At 39.4% G+C, this 24,386-nt stretch overlaps 1 protein-coding gene across 1 annotated transcript in view; it reads right to left on the minus strand.

Moving 5' to 3' along the window:
• Positions 1-24,386, minus strand: part of NALCN (sodium leak channel, non-selective) — a 232,873-nt gene that overhangs the window by 134,713 nt on the left and 73,774 nt on the right. Inside the window, exons 8-10 of the mRNA XM_057402107.1 lie at positions 19,962-20,104; positions 19,738-19,842; positions 15,485-15,571 (exon numbers count right to left, since the gene is read on the minus strand). Of these exons, the coding sequence (XP_057258090.1) occupies positions 15,485-15,571; positions 19,738-19,842; positions 19,962-20,104 (335 nt within the window). The remainder of the gene's footprint in view (positions 1-15,484; positions 15,572-19,737; positions 19,843-19,961; positions 20,105-24,386) is intronic.

Raw genomic sequence — 24,386 nt, forward strand, 5'->3', positions numbered from 1 at the left:
AATGACTGCAAAACCGTCCTACATCCAAAACATTAGAGATCAAATCCTTTCCCAGTGCAGCCAGTGGCAAAACTCTTGCTGAGTCTGACGGTGCCAGGGTTCTACTGTACTCTTTCCTCTTCATCTTTTCTCTGAGGGATAAGTACAAGGTGGGCTCTAAGCATCTAAGACTTGGGCTCTACTTAGCTCTGCAGAACGCAGAGAATCCCCCATGAATTTTCTTTCAGAAACCCTATCCAAGAACAGTGAATCATCCTCTTTTGCAGCTCAGTCAGTGAGTAGCAACCTGCCTCAGAACACTCAAGTGAAAGACTGGCAAGCCAAAGTTGGTATTCCTGTATCATACACAGCTTTCTTTGCCTATGTATCCTTGCAGGCAAATCATTGCTCCAGTTTTGGTTTTAGTTAACTCAATGACATTCTCAGCTGCAATAAACTCTGCTCAGTCTGCTCTACCCCCAGGAAGTTATTTCTGTCACCTCTTGAAGGATGCCTACTCACTGCCACCTGGAAGTCTCCTGGCATAAGCTGCAAGATCCCAATGCTGTAACACAGCTACACCTTGCTGGACTTCATACACATCCTTTGCAACCATCCCCACAAGAAGCATGCTCAACAGCATCCTTGAAAAAGGAACAGTGCTCCCTTCTCTCTCAGGAATCCTTCTGACTGGGAGCACACAAAACAAATACCATCCACAACGAGACACAGTGTAAACCAAACTACCATCAATGCCTGCACCCTTACTTTCCACAAATAATGCCAATTGCATCGATAAGAGGACTGGGGCACAAATTCCTTATATATTTTAATGACTTTAATGAAATTCACATATATGCCTATGCTTGCTAAACTGGATATTTTTCTGAATAAAATACTGATATTCAGTAAACAAAATAAGGACCTATATGCTTAATAGCTTCTTAGCTGAAAATTACTTTGTGCAAAAATAAATCTGGTAACAACAGAACATTATTAAATATGCAAGGTATGAATTACAAAATGCTGGAATTAAAGTCATCTGTGTCTGGTATGTGCATGGTGTAATACAGACTTTAATGACATGGTTATCAAAGTCCTGAACTTTTCAGTGAACATCAAGGGGCTGTACGTTGTACACCAGTAGATGAATATTCTGCAACGTGGTGTAAGGCAGAGTGGTGTCTGAGGATGGCTTCATAGTTAAGGCAGCTGAATACTGCCCAGAAGAACTGTATATAATGAATACCTCTGCTAAAAAACTTCATGATGTTAACCAAGCTGAAACCTTTCCTAGCCAGTCATTACTACAGTGTTCCTTATCTTAAAGATATCTGACTTCAAGGTGGAAATGTGAATTTCCAGTGTGTTGCCTGCCATGTTCTCCCATTCTTTTCAAAGGTGTAGCTGAGTACTGAGTTCTAGGTGGCTGTGTTTCACAGTTATGCCTTACTATTGCCATAGCACATTCTTCTATTTTTTTTTCCCCATTTTAAATTCAATGCTATGGGTATTTCAAACTTGTATTCTACAGAATCACTTTAAAGGAAGCGTGTGATGTACAGAAAACTATTTAAGAGTTCATGTACAAATATGAGAAAAATTGATTTGTTAGCAAAATTTATACTTAGCAAATTTTTTCCTTTCAAAGAATGTTGTATTTGTGTGTGCTTAGTAGAATGTTTACTATGAGGGTGGGATGGAACAATACCAACCAAACAACCGTAACCTGATCTTGGCAAACCACTTATACTGTTGGTAAGTACGGCTAAGGTCTACCTGATACCTAGCAGTGCACAGGCAACGGCTTGCTTTAACAGGAAAAGGTTTAATGTACATGAAAATACCAGTACAGGAGCTGTGCTGGCTCCACAGAGCATACATCAAGTGTGCACTCAGCAGAGAAATAAGACCCCCATGAGAAGAAATGGTTCAGATAATCTTCCAGAGCCAGAGTATAAGATTGCTCACCCATAACGAACAAACTCACCACAGAGGGCTCTTATGGTTTGCTTTGTTTCTGCCCCGTTTCAGTGACTAATATGCATAATGCTATATACATGTGTATGCCTATGAGTGAAGAAGCATGTTTATGAGTTCTCATAGAATGGCAGCAACTAAATGGATGAGGAAGAGTAGGTCTGAACAAATGAAGGTTTGTCAGCCTTGGTTTGAAGGTCTGACAGCCAGCACAGACCAAAGGTTGCTCAACCTTGGCTAGAGAGGAGAGACAGAAAGAAGAAATTTAGGATCTGTGAATGGATCTATTGGTAGTGACTTCTATGCTGGGCAGTATTGGGAAATTTTACTTCAGGCAGGGGATGAAAAGGAGTGACTGAGGGTAAAAATAGCAAGACTTCTCTTGCAAAAAACCCCAAGAATATTCAGTGGGAGGCAGTTTCTCAGTAAAAGAGAAATGGCTTAGAAGACAGCAAAGAAAACAAAGAAGAAATCCAAGATGATAGCTCTGAGCGAACAGAATAACAGACCGGATGACAAAACTATATGCAGATAAAGAGAGAATAAGGGAAGAATCTGGATGTGCAGTCAGCTTTCACTAATTAGTGTTCCAGTTCCTCCTCTGAGTTATCTAGGATTCTACAAAGGTAAGTGGAAGCCAGAAATAAAGACAAGCGCACATGTACTGCCAACTCTGCTATATTAGCAGTGTTTGTAGTAAAACACCTTCTGAAATCAAGCCCACTAGTTTATGTATCTGTTTTCCTCAGCCAAACTTTTCTGGAAAATTTATGATACAGAAGAGGAAATTATTTATATACACTCTGGGCACTGTGCAATTATTAAATGTTACCACATAGACTACATACACCGGGTGGCATTAATGGTAAAATAATGTGTAGCACTTAAAGTATAATGTCTTGAGATATGAGTGCGTCCTCAGCAAGTTTGCCGATGACACCAAGCTGTGTGGTTCGGTTGATACTCTGGAGGGAAGGAATGCCATCCAGAGGGACCTTGACACGCTTGTGAGGTGGGCTGATGCCAACCTCATGAAGTTGAACCATGCCAAATGCAAGGTCCTACACCTGGGTCGGAGCAATCCCAGGCACAGCTACAGGTTGGGCAGAGAAGAGATTCAGAGTAGCCCTACGGAGAAGGAATTGCGGGTGTTGGACGATGAGAAAATGAACATGAGCTGGCTTCAGTCCGTGCTTGCAGCCCAGAAAGCCAACCATGTCCTGGGCTGCATCAAAAGGAGCGTGACCAGCAGGTCGAAGGAGGTGATCCTGCCCCTCTACTCTTCTCTCGTGAGATCTCACTTGGAGTATTGTGTGCAGTTCTGGTGTCCTCAACATAAAAAGGACATGGAACTGTTGGAACAAGAGCAGAGAAGGGCCACGGGGATGATCAGGGGACTGGAGCACCTCCCATATGAAGATGGTCTGAGAAAGTTGGGTCTGTTCAGGCTGGAGAAGAGAAGGCTGCATGGAGACCTCATCGCAGCCTTCCAGAATCTGAAGGGGGCCTATAAGGATCCCCCCCTTCATTAGTGACTGTAGTGACAGGAGAAGGGGTAATGGGTTAAAACTTAAAAAAGGGGAAGTTTAGATTGGATATGAGGAGGAAGTTCTTTCCTGTTAGGGTGGTGAGGCACTGGAATGGGTTGCCCAAGGAAGCTGTGAATGCTCCACCCCTGGTGGTGGTCAAGGCCAGGTTGGACAGAGCCTTGGGCAGCACAGTGTAGTGTGAGGTGTCTCTGCCCATGGCAGGGGGGTTGGAACTAGATGATCTTGAGGTCCTTTCCTACCCCTAGCTATTCTATGATTCTATAATTCTACTATTCAGAGGATGAGGTGAAGTATAAAAGAAAATGAGTGACTATGGAAAGCAATTATGAGAATTCTTAAATACTGCAATTTTAATATGAAATAGCATGTTATGGGTCTAGGCCTATAAATATATATATATATATATATGTCTACATCATAACTAGCAAAGAAAGGATCTGCTGAAAGTGCCTGTTTTTCTCAAGTATAACCTTCTGTACCTCCGTTGGATAACTTAAATATCTAGAGTACATTAAATTCCTTTCCATATGAACAACTGGTTATTGTGCAGTAGGAAATAACATGCCACTGTTTTGTCAACTGTTCTGAGGAAAGGAAGCCCATGTAACAGTTCTGCACTGAGCTGAGGTGGAAAGACCAAGGCTGCTTGTGCAGACAAGAGGCAAGGCTGGGGAAAGAACCCACATAGCTGAGGGCCAGTTTTTGAGCTGTGATTCATTTTGTTTTTCTCATGAGAGAATGAAAGAAGTTTCTACTGCACCCCACCCTTATTCCTATTGATGCAGAATTATTTTCTAGCCTTTTGCCCAGCCTGGCCTGACAATGGCTGCAGCCATTGGAGGCCATTTCCCTCCTACCACACAAATTCCTCCACAGACTCTGCATTCATTGTTGTCCACAAAATATCTCATTCTTAATTTTATCCCATTTGTCTTGGTCATGCTTGCTTGTATCATATAATGTACACCCTATCCTCTTTTTCTGTCCTCTACTCACCTTTTATAGTTAGCATTAACAACCAGGCATGTTTGATTTCTGCGTCTAAGAAGTCCTGTACCATATCCTTCTGCCCCTGTGTTATGAAAGAATTTGTTAAAAGATTTTCACCCGGGAAAACCTCATCCCCAGGTACCATCTGGTACTTTTACTCTGTTAAAGGAATGAAAGCCAAGAAACAACTATAAAATTGATTGTGATATCCAGTCTGCTTAATAGCTAGCTGGCTGCACCACTCTGGTTTGGACTTCTTCAGTTAATTCTCATTAAAACAACACTTAAGCATGACTCCCTCTGTTCTGTACAATTCTACAATGTCACAAAAGTCTTTGCACCCTTGAACTCACTCTCCCTTGTATTAAACCTGAGGGCACACAGTGCATGATCAGGCCATAAGACTATCATTCTGGTGAGCTGCAACACAACCCTTGCATTTTTTAGATACTCAGAGCTGAAAAAAACACAAGAGAAATAATTGTGCCTGAAGGACAGAGTGATGCCATAGGGCCTAGAAGAGACAAAGGACCAAGCACTGTATAAAGTGAGCATGATCAATCTGTTCTGGAGAGGGAAGTGCAGAAGGCTGCAGTCCATGTCAGATGGCCTCTGAACCCCCAGGTATCCATCCTGGCCCTCTTAAACTACAAAAATAAGGATAATGAGTGTATCAAAGGGAATGAACACTCTTACTGTGACAGTTCAGCTTTGTACTGATTGTCTGAAAGCTCTGAGACAAGAACTTTTTTTTTTTGTGTGTATGGAAGAATTATCGTAACAGACGGGAAAAAAGACCTCAAACTGAAAAACAGTCACCTTGAACACCAAACTCAATCTCAGGTTAGAATTCCAAGTATATCTATGCCAACGAAGGGTTGCAAACAAGTGCTATCAGTTCACATACATTAAACATGAATAAAGTCAGTCTACTTCTTCCATATGCCATATTGCTAGCTTTCCCTTTCACCCCCATCAGGCCTCAAAGACTCTCTTTTCAAGGGTAGAAAAGAATCCTAGAAAGGGGAAGCAAAACTGTGAGGGAATCAGCTTGAATATCTGAATTTACTGTGCTGCACTGCAGCCTACAACCTGTTAAAAAGCATAGGTCTGCTGGAGACTTTTCTGTTTAACTGGCATTTAGGAATCCACAAAGCAAAAAGGATGTAGACTTTGACAGGACTGTATAAATACTTCTCTGCATAAGAACTGCATTTGTCTCAATGAAATCACTCCTATAAAAACATAATTCTCAAAGCTCTAGGTACCTTCTACTGGTTCCAGGGGGATTTAATAAATGCAAAATATTTATGAAAAATCAGTATACATGACTGCAAAGGTGGAACTTAATTTTGTTGTAAATCTGAAATATATAATATATATTACTATGGCCTACCAGAGAAAGAGGAAGTACAGACTTTGGCTTTAGGGATTCAGTCTAAAAGCACTGGCACACAAACACGCAAGTAAACTCCCTGCACCCTGAAGCAGCCTGTAGAGTGATGGGCACCACCAGATTCAGATTCCCAGCTGCTCTCTGGCAGTGCCCATCTCTCTCCATTGGCTCTGTGCCATTGTGGTCCTACCCCTGGCATCGGCTAAGGACTTAAGACATGTGAAATGAATCAGAATGGCAATGATTCTCAAAAGTTAGAGTCAGTGCTCAGAATACCAAGAATACAATTAGAAGAGGCAAGGACTTCTCATAGGTGTTTTTGGTTTTTTTTTTGGTTTTTTTTTGTGAGATACATTAATGAGCAATTGAAATGAAAAATTTTAATCTGAATATGAAATAGCCACTTAAAAATTTCAGGATCTAGCAAAAACTCTTTGTTTAAATACCAACTGGCTCAGACTCATCCCACTTACTCTTAGGCACTTCACTGAGAAGCTGAGAAGGCCATACAGTTTATGTCACCTCCCCATGATAATGAAGAAATAAACACAATCTGAGAGGCAATTCAGCATCTCCAACATGTGAATTATTCATGATGGGAATCACTCCCTCCACTCACTGCTGAGGAACCCAAAGGATTAGAGACCTCAACAGTAACAGATATCACAAAGTGATTATTTTCTTTTTTAAATTTCAAAAATCCATATAGAACATCTAAAAAGAGCAATCTAATAACCTACAGAGCTGTAGTATAGGATATTCTTTTCAGTCGGAGTGAAAGGAGAGCTTTTTCTGTGAAATACTAGAAATATGGAAAATACTGGGGGAAAAACAACTCACATGAAGAAAAAAAAAATTGCCTGCTAGTTTTATTCTAAGACTCTGCAGTCTTCCACTTTGCTCAGATTTGTCATCCAAGTTACACCTCTAAAGGAAGTCATGCTGCTGCTGCTGCTGCTTCCAAGGCTTTGATTGCTGTAATTGTGCTAAACACAAAAAAGCTACATGACAATTTAAATACCTGTTTTCAGTTTGATGGGATTTGAAACACTGGACATATTTGACCTCAGAAACAAAATTTTCTAAAGGAAAATCAGCTGAACTTCAATTTTAGTGGTATTACTGAACAGTTTATGTAATCCATTGACACTCATGTGCTGCAAAATTTCTAAGTACAAATTATGAGTACAAGTTGTACTGAAGTCCACTGCTGAAGAGAATGCTAGAAAAATGGTCCACTCTGCCTGGTCAGATCACAGCAAAAAAAAAGACTGAGGTAAAAAAAACCCAGAGCACATACATGAAGCTGTCTTTAAAAATATTATAACAAAATATAACTTGCATATTTTTATCATAAGTAATTTTTAGTTTATTAATTGAACTATGATGTTTAATAAACTGAATGTCACTACTTAATGCCACTTTATGGGTGAAATGTTGTGGTGTGTTGACCTTGGTTGGATGCCAGCTACCCACCAAGCCACTCCATCACTTCCCTCCTCAGCAGGACAGGGTGGGGAAAAAGTAAGATGGAAAAAAGTTGTGGGTCAAGATAAAGGCAGTTTAATACAGCAAAAGCAATGGCCATGCGCAGAAGCAATGGTAAACAAAAGATTTATTCTCTACTTCCCATCAGCAGGCTATGTACAGCTACTTCCTTGGAAGCAGGGCTTCAGTATACATAGTGGTTGCTCCAGAAGACAAATGTAACAACAAATGCACCCCACACCTCTCTTTTCCCTTATTTTTTATTGCTGAGCAGATGACATATGGCATAGAATATCCCCTTTTAGCTATTTGGGCTGTGTCCCCTCCCAAGATCTGGCTCACCCATAGCTGACTGGTGAGGAGGGAATACTGAAGAGCCAACTTTGATGCTGGGCAAGCACTGCTCAGCAGTAAAAAAACCACTGTGTTATCAACACCTTTCTAGCTACAAATGCAAAGTGCTGTGAGGGCTGCTATGAGGAAAATTAACTCCATCTCAGTCAGACATAATACAAGTGTACAGGTGTGTGCAAAAGAAAGTCAAGTTTTATAAAATATCCTTACATAAAATTTATTACTCGTGGGGCAGAAAACTTTCTGGGGGCCCAATCTGAAAATAAGGGGTTACACAAAATGTTCTGCTTTCATCTTGTCCAAAAATAAGGGGAAGTTCAGAGATCTTAACTGACTGCGTCAGCCAAGGCTTCCATATAACTCTGCCATACAAAGATTTTGCCTCAGAGAAATTCAAAATATTAGATCCTAAATCTCCCAAGGACAGAGATGCCAGGAGCCTAATGTGACCATGTTTTCTGCTGTAGGAGGCCCTCTAATAAAGATTATTGCCAAGGAAAACAACACTCTTTTATAAGCTTAATCATAGTTTAACACCTATCCGTTCTGTCTGTGTGATGGGATTCTGTTACTTTAAGTCTGCAGGAAAATTACATGTTCAAGCTGAGGAAGTCATTTTCATGAAATCTATTTGTTCAAATGCAAAACTGAAATCAATAACATGTTTTCTTTCCTTTTTGTTTAGATTCTGTGGTTAGATTGCTACAAACTGTGGCTAGTAATTTACTTTGATTGTAATGAACAAGAACAGACAGTTCAGCAAGTAGACAGAAAACTATGGAGAAGAAACTATGAACATAAAAGAACCATGTCTCTAACTCATTGTTAACATAAGTGCTTTGGTATAATGGTTACAAAGGAAAAGAAGGCAGGCAAAAAAGAGATAAGGGAGGGTGGGAGGGATGCTGTATGCCTTGCAGACTGGAAATGTGCATGCAGTTCTGTACCCCCTTGAAATTACTTTTCTTTTAGACCCATGTATTCAGTAGCAGAGAAATAGAAGCACAGACAAAATTACAATAGGAATCTAATAATTGTTATTAGTATTTGTTAATGCCAGAATGTTACCTATGGCAGAAAGTTGTCTTACAAATAACAGCCTTGTCATCAAATAATGTCTCCTTTTAAGAGTCCTTCCTGATATTCAAGGTCTATTTGACTTTTTGAAGTTTCCTCATCACTGGTAATTCTCTTTGTACACATAAACACAAACACAATCATAAACCAACCATCCCCATACTCGGTGGTTGTAGTCCTCACACGCTCATGTCTGCCCTCCTGTTGTTACTGATTGCATATTACAGCAACTTGTGATCCTGATTGTCAAGATTTGCTTCAAATTCTTTGCTTTATTGAAAATGAGCAGCCATCTCAAAATTGCAACCAATAATCTTTGCATCAAGCTTTTTGCTACTTCGGAGCAATCTCAAGAAAATTAGCAAATTAATTCTGCAGTTGTAACAAATTAAAATGCTACACAGTTACTTTATGTAACTTGTTCTTACAAGACATTATGGAGGCCAAAACCATAAATGGGCTCAAAAACAGGTAGACAAATTGATAGGTGATAAATCCATCAATGGATGCTAAATATAATGGCCTAAATTTAACATTCACTTCAGAAAGTCCCAAAATGAATGACTGCACTAGTCAAAGATAGAGAATGAGGAAATAAATGGGCAGCCAGAGCTCAGAGGATGATCTATATATGCCTATTTCTGGTACTGACCAGTTTTTAAGACATGGCAAATGCATTGTTTTATGAGTACTCCAATATCTACATCATGACGCTTACTGTTTTTCATGTACCTTTCAGTAAAAAATGATGAAGAATGAAAAATGTATATGGGCAAAATATGTTTGGTTCTCCAGTTCCTTCCATTATCAAAAGATAATGAGATTATCTTTTTAATTCGTAACAGAAAAAACACAGTGGTTCTCACCACTTATATTTACATTATACTTGCCCTGTCCTCTCCTTCCTCCAGGTAAACAAACTGCAATAATTTCAGCTGTCTGAATTCATAACTCAATTATGCTATTAAAATAGCATAAACTGAACACAAGTTTACATTACCGATGAGATGGGGGACTGAAGTGTTCCAGGAATAAACTCACTGCCTCTTCAGTTGCCACTGTTACTGTAGCTAAAGGCCCTAATAAAAGAGGATGAGCAGACAGCAGAGGATGTTAGCAGCTTTACCTTCCTCACTTTAAACAGCATAAAGCTGGAACTGAGCACACATTTAATGACAGCTTGTTTTGTGAAATCTCAACCACACTCTGAATTAGCCAGATGTTGGAGTCTATCCCTTTACTCCAGTCACCACACTTTCACTATTTCTTCCCTTACCCTACATGCAATACTGGAAATCTCTCTTGGGTTTTTTTCTTTTCATAATGTCCAGCATTTACTATCTTCCCATACACAACTGGGGATATAGAGGTTGGGTGGGACTGGACTTTATTGTGCATGTTCTTCTGTCACCAACATGTTAAGTTTCTCTGCAGTCTTCCATTCCACCTCATTTTTCCCACCATTTTTACCTCACCAAAGCTAACAGCTTGCTTTTACATTACACTTTGTACACACTGCTCCTGAGTCTCGTCAGTTTTTCAGTACTGTTTCAGTGCCAAGTACATCACTGAACTATCCAAGCTTCTGTTAACAGATGCGATTTGTAGGCTTTCTAAACAAGAACAAGGCATAGAAAAAAAAGAAGTAGATTTTTTTTTTTTTTAATGACAGCCTCGGAAGTTAAGGATTTGGAATCAATTTAATCTGCCTCTGAATAAGCTCATATAATAAATAATAAACTCATTCAAATAAAAACTTAATTTTAACCGAGATTTTTTTCTTTCACCATAAGAGAGGATTTCAGTTAATTTGAAGAAATGTATATTGCATATATATTTAATGTAATGAAAGCCACTGTAGGTAAGAAGAGAATAGGACTGAGTGGGTATACCTTCTGCTTGATTCCAGGTTACACTAAAGGGCAAATTAGTATATAAATAGACTACTAAACTTTTCTGGTTCACCAATAATTACTTCCCATGAAAAAGACAAAGAGAAAACCCACTTATGTTCTTTTCTGTTACTCCTGCAGTAAAAATCTGTAAATACTGTTTTGCTGCATTTCATAAAATCACAGAATGGTTTGGGTTGGAAGGGACCTTAAAGATCATATAGTTCCAACCTTCCTGCCATGGGCAGGGACACGTCCCACTAGACCAGGTTGCTCAAAGCCCCATCCAACCTGGCCTTGAACACCACCAGGGATGGGGCAGCCACAATTTCTCTGGGCAACCTGTGCCAGTGCCTCACCACCCTCAGAGTGCAGTTTTTCCTAATATCTAATCTAAATCTACCCTCATTTAGCTTGAAGCCATCTCCCCTTGTCCTGTCACTACATGTACTGGTAGGGACGGGGTACTTCTCTCTCTTATTCAATATATCCATTCTGAAACTGCTAAAACATTAAATTTCTTCTAAATGGCTTCTCTGGCCATGTCTCCTCCATCCTCCATGTTTTCTGTCTTTTGATATTACTTCTGATCTTTTTGCCTCTTCTTCAAGGTTCTCTAAAATTCCATAATTGTACAGAATTCTGTAACACATCTGGATAACAACACAGCGTGAAGGACTTTCTTTCTGAGGCAAAAAGACATGATTAAATTTCTGACTTTAGTCATATGCTCAAGAGCTCTGTAATCATAATAATCTCGCTCACTCACATCATAGCTTTGTGACCTATTTCTTCTCTAGATGGAGCATATATGATTAAAAGTGAATATAGTATTCTTAATGTGTTGAAGATTTTTCTAACAGAGTACGAGTGCACATATAGTTTGTAAGTGACCACTTCCATTCATGCTGACAGTGTCCCCAGGCTTTTTCTAAACATCATTCCATCTCCAGCTGTGAGTTTCATTTCTGACGGATGTAGGACCCTCAAAAATTAGCATGAACAGGAAATTGCTGTCTGGCTAATTGTTTCCCACAAAAAACACAGTTCTAGACTTTCCCTCTTCATTACTAAACTATGCATTCAGAAGACTGAAGATGTCATTACCTGGTGTTATTAATACCAGCCACAGTTTCACGGAAGACATGAGTTGAATCTTTCAATTTCAGCTTTAAAAGAACATGTGTGCTTTACAAGTCTTTGTGGACAAGAAGACAAAGAGAAGGAAGGAGTGACAGAAACATCAACAAACTCTAAAATCAACAGGAAAGAAATAATAAGAAACGCAATGTGCCCTTAACATGGGATTAAAGGAATAAAAACATGCTCAAAGAGTTTTTTAAAGGATTTTTTCTGGAACCTGGTGCTCAGTTTTTCTTTATTTGTGAACTGAGAGCTTCCTACTGTGCTTGTAGGAGTAAATCACGGTAGGCAGGAAGTTCTAACACACTACAATGTGTTGAAGTAATATCAACAACAGCAAAATAATGTGGTAGTGTGGGAGCCTCAGCATGCATTCATGCCAAATGGTTCACGTTGAAATGGAAAATACAAAGATTATTTTTCGGTGACAAAAGAAAATCAATACTTTAAATCAATGCTAGTCATGGGGAACAGTGAGAATAAGTAAGAGAAGACCATAAAGCACCTTTGGGAACACTCAAAAGAAAAATGCAATGAACGTAAAACCATTATACTGAAATAAAAGCCCCTTTTCCCCACATGAGGATAGATCTGCAAGTCAAAATCAGAAACCATACTGATACTAATATTTCATGTTTCCATTTCCAGCCACTTTTTGAAAACTAAAGAAAACTTAGGTGTCTGAGTTGAAGTTCTTCAAAAACCACCAGGTTTAATGCCCACCTTTCTTGCCCACCACCTGTCACGGTTTAGCTAAATGCCTTTTAACTACTATGCTGCTGTATGCAGGAGACCCTTGCAGATTGCAGATGTCTGCACATATTGGTTCTGTCCTACCCATATGCCATGACCCAGTGGAAAGGCAGGTGGACTCCTCGGAGAGACAAGAGGGGGTACCCTGGGAAGCACAGCAGTGCCCAGCAGTTTGGACATACCAAGACACACTACTCACTTGATGGAATTATGAAACTCTTTGTAATCCCCTCTTTGTAGATCAGCTGCGACAGAAGTGTAAAGACATAGTTAGCCTGCTTATTTGCTTTATACAATTGAGCAGTTTGGTGCAACATGCTTGCGTGAGACAAAGTGAGTTACAAAGGCTCTGCACAGAGCCTATAAGGTATCTCTGCCTGAATTATTGCTTGCTCAGGAAGAACACCAGACTTGCATTGCTCCACGTGCCATTGCAGTGTACCACCTAGATCAGCAGGACCTACCAGGATGAAACCCCTGACCTGGTTTGTGTGGGAAGACGACTGAACAATGTCCGAACTAGTAAAACCCCAGAGACCCAGCTAGTCCATATGGAGTGTCTTCCAAAACCTGCCTTGGAGGGTTTTTATGTTACACACCACACATAGATTGCATTCTTTTGTCCATCACTCCCTACTTTAGAAAGCTGGATGTAACTTAGATAGCACAAACCCATCTTATTGTGGTGCCTCTAAAATAGCTAGCAGGTGTAAACACCTCAGTAGCCAAATCTGGGAGGGTTACCCTTTTCCACCACAAGGAATGTGAACTAAAGCAAAGATACCTATTAAGTAATTTTCTCAGAGTCTACAGGAAATTTGTGCTTGGCCAATAAACAGAACCAGGATTTCTGAAGTCCCCCTCCATTCCTCTAGCTGTTAGAATACTTCCTCTCCCTGTGCACAGTATAGTACAGAGGAAGTAAATTCTAAATCACTGACTACACTGAATAAGTGGAGTTTCTCCACAGCACAGACCCAGACCTATGCAACTGTTGAAAAAGAACTTTTAATAATGCTCCCTTTAGTATGTGGAGCAGTAATATTTACAGACCCCAGGGAGGAGTTAATAAAACCAAACTTACTGCAAAATTTAATTGAAGTTATACAAGGCAATAGAGAGTCTTCCCTAGCTCCTTCTAAGAACTCCATCCTTCACAGGATATTGAATGATAACAATATACTTAGCTAATAAAGGTCAGAAGAATGGAAATTAATTGAATGTGTCCTAAAGGCAAGGTATATATTTTCCAATCTGATTAACTTTTTCCAAGATTCAGATTTATGCACCCTGTTCCTTTCAAGGAAAAAAAAAACACCCAAACCCTTAGAGAATAACTACCACATCTCTCAACTAGAGACTTAATGCATAAATAATGTCTTTAACATATTGCAATGGCTTTAAATACATGAATTTTTGGAAGTCTACTATCTTTTTACTTTGGACAGAACTAACAATGCAAGGTGAGATAAATAAAGGTGTTGTGTTAATTCAGACTTTCAGATTTTGCTTTCTTTGGGTATATTTTGGTCTATAAGAATAAAACCTATTTTCAGTAGTATCCCAATAAAATAATATTTGAACGCATTTCTTTCCTTTGGATTGCTTTCCCTGGATTGACATTCAGTAACATCGTAGATTATTGGAAACCCTGCAGATACTGCACAAAGAGATGCAGAATGAGAAAAAGCCTGCTAGTTGAATTGCAACTGTAAGAAGTTGTAGCACTCACTGATGCGTGAGGTTTACATTCCCCTGAACACAATTAACTGTGTGTTCACACAATTCCTAAAAGGAGCAAGAATGCAAAACTATGTACAAAGGCAGACCAGGTAAGTCAGATGATACCTGAACGTTCATCTGGAGGAGCTTTCATTGTGAGTTCAGCTATGTTTTATCCACTTGCTTGAGACTGTTACTTAAGAATACCACAAATGATATTCTTATTGCCATCAAAAAAAAGAATTAAATTTGGAATTATCAATTAAGAAATATCCTAAAATACATGGCAGTGGTTTAACAAAGCAGAAATATTTGAGAACGAACAGCTTGTGGAGGGGATGAAAGGTGCTTGCCAGTTTAGTGTTCAGCAATGTACATACTGCCAACAAATACATGTATTTTAGTTTACACATTAAACTAAACATAACCAAAACTGCCAAAAATAGCAAAATCATGCTATCAGATTGCTGTCGTAGATTTGGCTTTCTACTCTGAAGCAACTTTGTTTCATCCAGAAGTAAAAATATCTAACTTGCAAATAAAGATTTGAACTGCTGTACAATATGCTGTAATAAAAAGGGATTTATAAAAATATGCTTATCTTGGCCTGTATTTATATAAACAATGAGGACAGAGTTTTACAAACTCTATGTGTGAATATTAAATCTGGAAGGTTCAAACACTCTATGGCTTACTACCTACATGCCTCTTCCCCTTTCTTCTATAAGCTTATTTTTGAGATGGAACAAGAGAAATGAGATAATTCTGTGTTTGTTATGATTCGTCATGCTTCTTGGCATATGTTATTTTATTTTGCAGTTAATAAACAAGCATTTCTGTTGTGAATAACCTAGGAATGGAATCAGTTTGCATATAAAGTCTGAGAGATAAAGGATGATTACTTATTTTATATTTAAAAATCTAAAATCTTTCTCAAAACAGAACTTTTACAAGGAATGCATCATTCTAATCTTCTCCCTTTCAGTGTGGTATATCTTTTTTTATTGATTTTTAAGAACATGCCACACTGCAGAAAGCAATGGATTTAAGGACATTTATGACTAAAACTTTTGTAGCTATTTCACAACACAGTCTCCTTATGCCAATATTTGAGTGGTGCTGGTTACACACAGATTTATTAAAAAAGCAATATGTCATACCTGTAGACATGCAGGAGCTCTGCCCTGGGGTTTATTCACATCAACAGCCACAAGCTGCCAACCTCCAGCAGCATCTTCATGAAACATCTTGAAAGGGAAGAATGTTGTCAGAAATGTTTTATGTGCCAATAAATACAAGTGAAAAATAATATAGTCCCCTTAAGGACCTGCATGCATGTTGATGATAGCTAGTCTAAAATAAGAGGTAAATGGTTCTTATTGCTACAGAGAAAAAAAGAAAGCAACATGCTCTTTTTCCAGCAGTAACAGATTCTGAATTTTACTCAGGTAACATCAAACACAAAGTGTTCCTATTAGTTCCAATGTAGAAACCAACACAGTTAATCTCTGATCAGTTTCATTAGATAGTGGTACCTGTTCAGAATAAATTCCTTACTAAGGTAAACTTATCCTGAGGAAGCAAATACGTTGCGAACACAAAAGAAGTTTCATGGTGCATTTGGAAATAATAGACAACCTTGTCTTATTTACTGGCAAGACCATTTTACTCCAAGGATCAGACTTTATTTTTGTCGCACTGAGGCATATCAAGAGTAGCTATAGAGTCCTTCTGTATTGTTACCCAGAGATTACAATTCCTGCAAATAGCTGAATGATACCCAGACTCTAATGATGTAAATGGAAAAGGCTCTCTTGGCCCAGCAGTATTCACATTTTACCTCTGGAAGGGATAAGTATAGGCATTTATTTATGTTTTTTCCCCTCAGAAATTAAGGCATAAAAAGATGCAGACTGCTGGACATAAGGAACAGTGACAAAACATGCCTGGATATGATTAACACTGTCCTTGAAAATGTCCTTAAAAGAGAATGCATGGCTTTAGCATTTTGAATTGCAGCCTGAGAGCCTGCATGTACTATGTAATGAAGTGTGGTGAAGTTCCCACATCACTCTCACCTTCTCCTTGACACCCAGCACCCAAACGAGTCACCTCAAGAACACAGCCACAGCAGCATGATTGAAGCTTAAAAGCCATCCTGAGAGTGCTCATTAGACTGGGGACAGTATCAAATATGGTTACAATGCCGCCGAGTCCTTATTTAGCATCTCTGCACCAGAGAGAGTTGTCAAGTCAGCTCAATCCTGAGTTATTCCTCTTTGTACCATGCTTTAACGTGCAGTGCTAAAGTGCTTTACAGGAACCTCCTTTTATCATTCTCCAGAAACCCCTTCCTTGACTTTGACTCTTGGACACTCATTTTCTATAGGACTACATTTCAGGATAAATGATTTATGAAGTGGGCAAATAAAAAAAGATATTGTTATTTTTTCTCAAGGTTACTTCATGCACAAAACAAGGAAGGTTTTTAACTTTCGTCTGGTGCTTTCAACAAGAAAACCTGCAAGAAATCTTCCACTCTTCTTAATACAGAAAGAAAAAATGTTTTTTTGTAGTTTAGTAAACTGGAATCCCTTTGTGTCCCACTATGCCAGTGGCTCAACAAAGAAAGCAACCATTTACAGCATCACAGTATGCTAGAGATTGGAAGGGACCTGGAAAGCTCATCTAGTCCAATCCCCCTGCCGGAGCAGGAACACCTAGATAATGTTACACAGGAATGTGTCCAGGCGGGTTTTGAATGCCTCCAGGGAAGGAGACTCCACAACCTCCCTGGGCAGCCTGTTCCAGTGTTCCGTCACCCTCAATGAGAAGAAGTTTCTTCTCAAGTTTAAGTGGAACCTCTTGTGTTCCAGTTTGTACCCATTACCCCTTGTCCTATCATTGTTTGCCACTGAGTAGAGCCTGGCTCCATCCTCGTGACACTCCCCCTTTATATATTTATAGACACTTATAAGGTCACCCCTCAGTCTCCTCTTCTCCAAACTATAGAGACCCAGCTCCCTCAGTCTTTCCTCACAAGGGAGATGCTCCACTCCCCTAATCATCTTCGTTGCCCTTCGCTGGACTCTCTCCAGCAGGTCCCTGTCCTTCTTGAACTGAGGGGCCCAGAACTGGACACAATATTCCAGATGAGGTCTCACCAGGGCAGAGTAGAGGGGAAGGAGGACCTCTCTCGACCTACTAACCACCCCCTTCTAATACACCCCAGGATGCCATTGGCCTTCTTGGCCACAAGGGCACAGTGTTGGCTCATGGTCATCCTGTCGTCCACTAGGACCCCCAGGTCCCTCTCCCCTACACTGCTCTCTAACAGGTCGTTTCCCAACCTATACTGGAACCTGGGGTTGTTCCTGCCCAGATGCAGGACTCTACACTTTCCCTTGTTATATTTCATCAAGTTACTCCCTGCCCAACTCTCCAGCCTGTCCAGGTCTCGCTGGATGGCAGCACAGCCTTCTGGCGTGTCAGCCACTCCTCCCAGCTTAGTGTCATCAGCAAACTTGCTGATAGTACACTCAATTCCCTCATCTAAATCGATGATGAATATATTAAATAATACCGGTCCCAGTACTGACCCTCGAGGCACTCCACTAGTTACAGGCCTCCAACTAGACTCTGCCCCATAGACTACAACTCTCTGGCTTCTCTCCTTCAGCCAGTTCGCAGTCCACCTCACTACCTGATCATCCAGTCCACACTTCCTCAATTTAGCCGTGAGGATGCTGTGGGAGACTGTGTCAAATGCTTTGCTGAAGTCAAGGTAGACCACATCCACCGTTCTGCCATCATCCATCCACTGTGTTATTTCCTCATAAAAGGCTAAGAGATTGGTCAAACATGATTTCCCCTTGGTGAAGCCATGCTGACTGCCCCTCATAACCCTCTTATCCTTGATATGCCTTAAGATGGCACCAAGGATAAGGTGTTCCATCACTTTCCCAGGGATGGAGGTGAGGCTGACCGGTCTATAGTTACCCGGGTCCTCCTTCTTGCCCTTTTTGAAGACTGGAGTGACATTTGCTTTCCTCCAGTCCTCAGGCACCTCTCCCAGGCTTGTCTGCAGCCTACATGTGATTTTTATTTTGCATGCTGCAATTTATATTCAACATGATCATATTCTCAGGCACAGTGACATAATTTTGGGAATTTCTTTTATCTTTGAAATGCCTTAATGTTGGCTGCTTCTTGATCATTTTGTTCCAGCTCCTAGTTCACAGTATACCAGTTAAGCTTATACAGCTAAGGAATTTGTCCCATCCCTGAGATCAGAGATGAAATGAATATTAAGTTCCTCAGCCTAAGTATGTGCCATGTGGGGAAGTCCTTTTTTTTTTCTGTTAGATTTTAAATTTATACCTCTAAGTCTGTTTTGACAGACATATATAGCGTAGAAATTACTGCCACAAAGTCTATTTGAGGCAGAAAATGTAACAGCAGGCATTTACATATGGATTACAGGAATATCCAGAGGAATATCACAAAATATTTAATAAATAACTTTGAAACACTTAAATTCTCTAGCTCAGAGAAAAGAAATAATCTCTAGCTACAGAGGTTAGAAATATTTTCCTCATGGGCACATTTCATCTATCTGTCTTGCTAAGAGCTTTTCGTGGCGGTTGGTGCTGGTCCTTCTTGCACAGGGCAAACTACACTAGCCTGGAAAAGCCTGGCCGTTTGCATGTTCAGGATACATAACATGATGATTGTTACAACAATGAGTGGGAGAATTTCAACCTCGACTCGTTCGCCCACATTTTTCATACTAGGTCTTTCACACTACACAGCCCACATGTAGCAGTGCCATTCCTATCATGGCTTCTTCCTACCCATTTTCTCCTACTCAAGGTCCCACTTTCTGTGGCTACCTCTACAGTTAGCATGGCTCTTTGCCTCGGGACCTCATTCCTCCTTGGTCTCAACATGCCCTTCCCAACTCCAGGACCAGCTTCAACAAACAGTTCAGCTACCCTCTGACCTCTTCCAGCTACAGCTTGCGATTTCAGCTCTTCTTCCTTAGCCCAGAAAGTGATATTCAACAGCCCAGAAAGTGACATTCAATAGCAACCCTGATTCCAAACTCACCAATGACATGATAAGGAACCATTATCCTACTCCTACTATTAAAACAAAATAAAATCATAGCAATAACATACACAGCCATATAGAAAACCATAATATACTCTTCTCTAATATTGTTTTTTAAGAAAACCTAGTTGGATAATATAACCTAGAATTTAATTTTGTATGAAAATTCATGTATCAACTTCAAACTATATGTGGTAACGTGCAAAGTCAAATCAGATAACACAGTATTTTTTTTTATTACTCATTCATAAAATCAACCAAATCAAGCCCCCAGAAAATCTTATCATCTCAGGTGCTTCACCTGGGTGGTTGCAGTTGAAGTAGTACTGCTCCTGGACCCCCACATCTGCTGGAACTGCACTCTAATTTCTGCGAATGTTTCGATGATGACTGCAATGAAAACATTCTGAAAAAAAGAACAAGAAAGAACGGCTGACACAAAGCTCAGCAAGCATAAAAGAGAAGAAATTCATTCTAATATGGTCTACATTGCAGACAGGTTTAAAAGAACACATTTATCAGTACCTTAACAAGCCAGGCCAGAAAGAAAATTAAGGTGATGAAATAGAAATATGAACGCCATCGGGGAAAACTGTCGATTGCTCGGTACATAAGGAACACCCAGCCTTCCTGAGAAGCAGCTTCGTAAACAGTAAATATGCTTGTGCCTGTCAGAGGAAAAATGAAAATGTTTGGCATTAAGCCCCCCTCAAAGTTTTCAGTATCAGCAAACAATAATCTTTTATCTATTATATTTTCCATTTCTCTAAAGGGTATCAGCTCTCCTCTTTTCCTTCATAGGGAATTTTTCCAGATGAATTACCATGTTTCTTCCTTTTGCAATTGAATATGAATTAGTTTCGTATCAGATCAGACTGACTCCCTTTTCTGCCTGGACACACATGGATAATCCCTTAGATGCGTTCACTGACAGCCCACAAATGTCTCCAAAGGCAGAATTTGTCCCTTCCTGTGACTTCAGCAGCACCCATGAGAAAAGACAGATTCCATTGAAACTATTGAGCTGTTTCAAAATTCAGGCCAGTAGCCAAGGTAGCTGCATTAACATACATGTGGTGCCCTAAAAAACATTACAGCATTTTTAAGTTGAACTTCCTACATCATCTGGGGAGAGGAGAAGATCCAAAAAAAAAGTTATGAGGGGCTTATGTGTTCAGAAACTGCTTCTGAATAAAGGCTATCATGTTACTAATTTTAAACTTAAGATTCAAACTCATCCTAATGTCTGAGTTATAAGACGCTTCAGCCAGTTTCCCCTCCCTCATCTCTGCAATAAAGGCTTCAAAATAGAGACTGTAGTTAGTGCTTGTATGGCATTCCTGTCTGATGCAATTTTCTGTTCCGAGAAGAAACACAATTAAACTGTGAAATTAAACTGTGAAAGCTCACAAACTGCTGTGAAATCACAGAATTGTCCTAAAGCCACCTGCTAGCTCTGCTCCACCACTGCTTTGCTCCATGTAGTTTTTTGTCTTGGATAAAACAGAGAACATGAGGAGTGCTGCCCTTAGCAAAACATAGCAGCTGCTAGCAACATACAGATAGTAAGCACGAAACAGCTGGCTATCCAATTCCATCCACAGGGAAAGGAGGGGTTAGTCAGAAATTCCCAGAGCCCATGAGTTTTCCAAAAATTTACACTAAATCACAGGAGCACTTTGCTGCTGTTCTCCCACTGAAATTGCAGCATCTACATTGTTTCCTCTGCCAACACAGGTGGGATGAACCTGGAAGTGATTTTGCCTCAGGGAGTCCCTGTTTTGTGGATAAATCTTCACTGATAAAAGAAGACAGGGATCAATGGAATTTTTTCACTCCTTTGATATGTAGGTGTTGAATGGTTAACAAGCTCATGGTGGATAGGCAAAAATGTTAATCCTCTTTCTTAATTTTTCTGGTTATTGGATTCCTTCCTATTTATTGCATATGGTTCTCAGGACAAATGAACAGAAATAAAAATAAAAAGAAAGAAAAGGCATTCAAGAATAGATAGCAAACCCTTTCTATTTCTTCAGAAAAGAGAGTGGTCTCTCTCAATAGTGAAATATCCATCAGTGATTACTTCATGGGTATTTTGCATTTCAAAAATTCAAAAAATAATGGTTCAATTGCCTAATATTATACTGTTGCTGAACTGATTAAATTATTGAACAAAACAGTGCTGTTGAGGACAGGCAGAGATTAAGGAGAAAAAAAGGAATCTATTAAAAGTTGCTGGCTAGGAAACTGTCATTAGTCATTACCAATGGGAAAGTCACAGTGAAGATTAGCAAAATAGAGGGAATGTCATGCAAAGTATTTATAACACATACACTGGGCCATTTGTCACAGTAAAGCAATACTGTGAATGGACAAAAATGCACAATTAACCCAATAAAATAACATGTGCTCGTCTGTGACGCTAAATTAAAAATATGTCTTTTATACAAATGGTCCACGTGTTCTTAAAGCTATTAGAAAGCAATCACCACTAAGAATATACATTCTTACTTAACATATGTGACTTGAAAGTAATAAAGTTTTTAATACTGATGCCAGGAACCATACTGTTAACTATCTCTGTAAATACTGTTTCAACTGGAAACAGAATAAAGGAATGACAGTAAGGGATCCAATACCTTGAAATGCTTTGCAGTCAAAAAGAACAGTAATTATTAGTTAGCATCTGCCTTACTGCAGTTTTTGCTCTTTTAAAAGTTACACTTAACCATCAGCAACCGATTCTATTTTTTTTCTAAGTATTTCTTTAATATCTGACTCCACCTTCCTAAAGCCAATGCCTAAGTTATGAAAGAGACTGTCCTTTCACAGCAGCATGTTCTGTTTTTCTCACCATGTTCAAAGCCATATAGAGGAAGAGAAAGTATCAAAATTCTAAGTAATGGTGGGATACATCACAAAAAACAAGACATGAAACCTAACTTTCTGACCTTTAGATCAAATGGCAAAATTCTCCTTTTCCACAGCCATCAGTATTCTATCTACCAGTGACACAGTGTCTTCGTCTACTAGTTCAGAGGGCTTAAGTCCTGGCCCCAGAGTGCATGGTTAGGGCATAAGTGCATAGGACCTCCTGGAGTTGGTCTAAGAAAAGCAGGAATATAGGTGGCAGGGTGAATGAGGGCTTAGAAACCTTGTCATCTTTTGCCAATGTCCTGAACATTCAGATCAAGATTTGTGCAATCTACCTACAGGCATCAGCAAGACATTTCAGTCATGAAAAAGCTCTGAACCATGAAAAGGTTTAAACATGGGACTATAATCATAGAATCACAGAATAGTTAGGGTTGAATAGGACCTTAAGATCATCTAGCTCCAACCCCCCTGTCATGGGCAGGGACACCTCACACTAAACCATCTCACCCAAGGCTTCGTCCAACCTGGTCTTGAACACTGCCAGGGATGGAGCATTCACAACCTCCCTAGGCAACCCCTTCCAGTGCCTCACCACCCAAACAGGAAAGAACTTCCTCCTTATATCCAATCTAAACTTCCCCAGTTTAGGTATATTGGCATGGGTAACTTGCTGACTTTGAGAGTAGGACTTCACCACCTGCATCTAGAATATCGTTAAATCTTAGTAAATAAAAATATCCAGAAAATATTTACAATGATTTTTCTATTTGTCTTAGTAGATGGCTAAATCTGAGTGGCAAGGCAGATTAAAGTCATTTAGGAGGAACTTTATGATGACAACAGAGGTAAAATAAAGGAATATACTTTGAATTCATTTCCTTTTGTTTGACCTTGTCTAATAAATTCCACATTTTTAGGTTACAATTAAACAAATCCCTTAACCACACTGATAGCTAATTAAAACAAGAAAACATTTCTCAACACACAGATTAAAACTAAATAAATCCATATCATAACATGTATCAGTCTCAAAAGACTGCTTTTATGCAACCAATAAACACTACTACCTTTGAAAATGGTTTACAGCTGCACACAGTCATTATTAAAAATGAAAGAAAAAAAAGACCACCAGCAAATGAAAGATTCAGTGAAATATAAGAAAACAGATTGAATCTTACTCAACTTATGCAACATTTTCAGTTGCTTCATACAGTATAGAAGAAAAGACAGCAATCAGAAACTAACTGTATCCCTCTTACTAATAAATGTTTAGGTACATTGGCATTCAGCACTGAAATGCAGGGGGCTTATGCCTTCTTCAATACATGTTTATTTCAGTTCTACCAGCTGGGAGCATTAGCCTGAAGGGGCATGAAGGAAGTAGTTGCTATAACGCCTAAATTGTTATAATAAAAGAAGATTCTACTTGTTTCTATGCCTAATCAAGGAGCAAAGTCACCTGGCTCTTCTGTGCTGTAGAGATGTACCAGGGAAAAAAAGAATTATAAGTGGCAGAGCACAGAGGTAATGATTTTCCATTTCCATTACCTATTAGGGGAGTGAAGAAACCTATCCTGACAAAACCCTATCTTTTAAATACCTAAGGAATATAGAAGGTATTTATTTAAAAGAAATTACTCGCTGTTAATAGAAGAATAATAGCATCATTATTTTACATAGTGCATTTTGTATTTATGTATACTTTGTAAACAGGCAAGATTTTCTGCTTGTTTCTATGCCTCTGTGACACTGCCATGCTCTGTGACATCAGCTCTTGCTGTCACCAAGTAATTCTGTGAATGGACATCATGAAAAAGGAAGTGTGCTGAATAATGCTGTAATTTTATAACTGCACAATTAAAGGAAAAGAGCTAAAAGGTCATGTGGAAAATTCACTATATCTGGAAACAGAACCTTTTCCTCCTAACATGATGTGATGTTCTTGCTTCTCAATTCAAAATCTCAGAAGTATTAGAGGAAAAGAATGCATGGTGGTGAGAAGGTGTCTTTTATTAATATCTTTGTGCTATGTGATTTGTAGGTGTTCCAAGTGAGAAACAGTGAAAACTAAGC

This window comes from Pezoporus wallicus, unplaced genomic scaffold, assembly GCF_028554395.1.
Source record: "Pezoporus wallicus isolate ANWC-B61680 ecotype Strahan unplaced genomic scaffold, APGP_CSIRO_Pwel_v1 contig_6520, whole genome shotgun sequence".
In the NCBI taxonomy this organism is placed as follows: Eukaryota; Metazoa; Chordata; class Aves; order Psittaciformes; family Psittacidae; genus Pezoporus; species Pezoporus wallicus.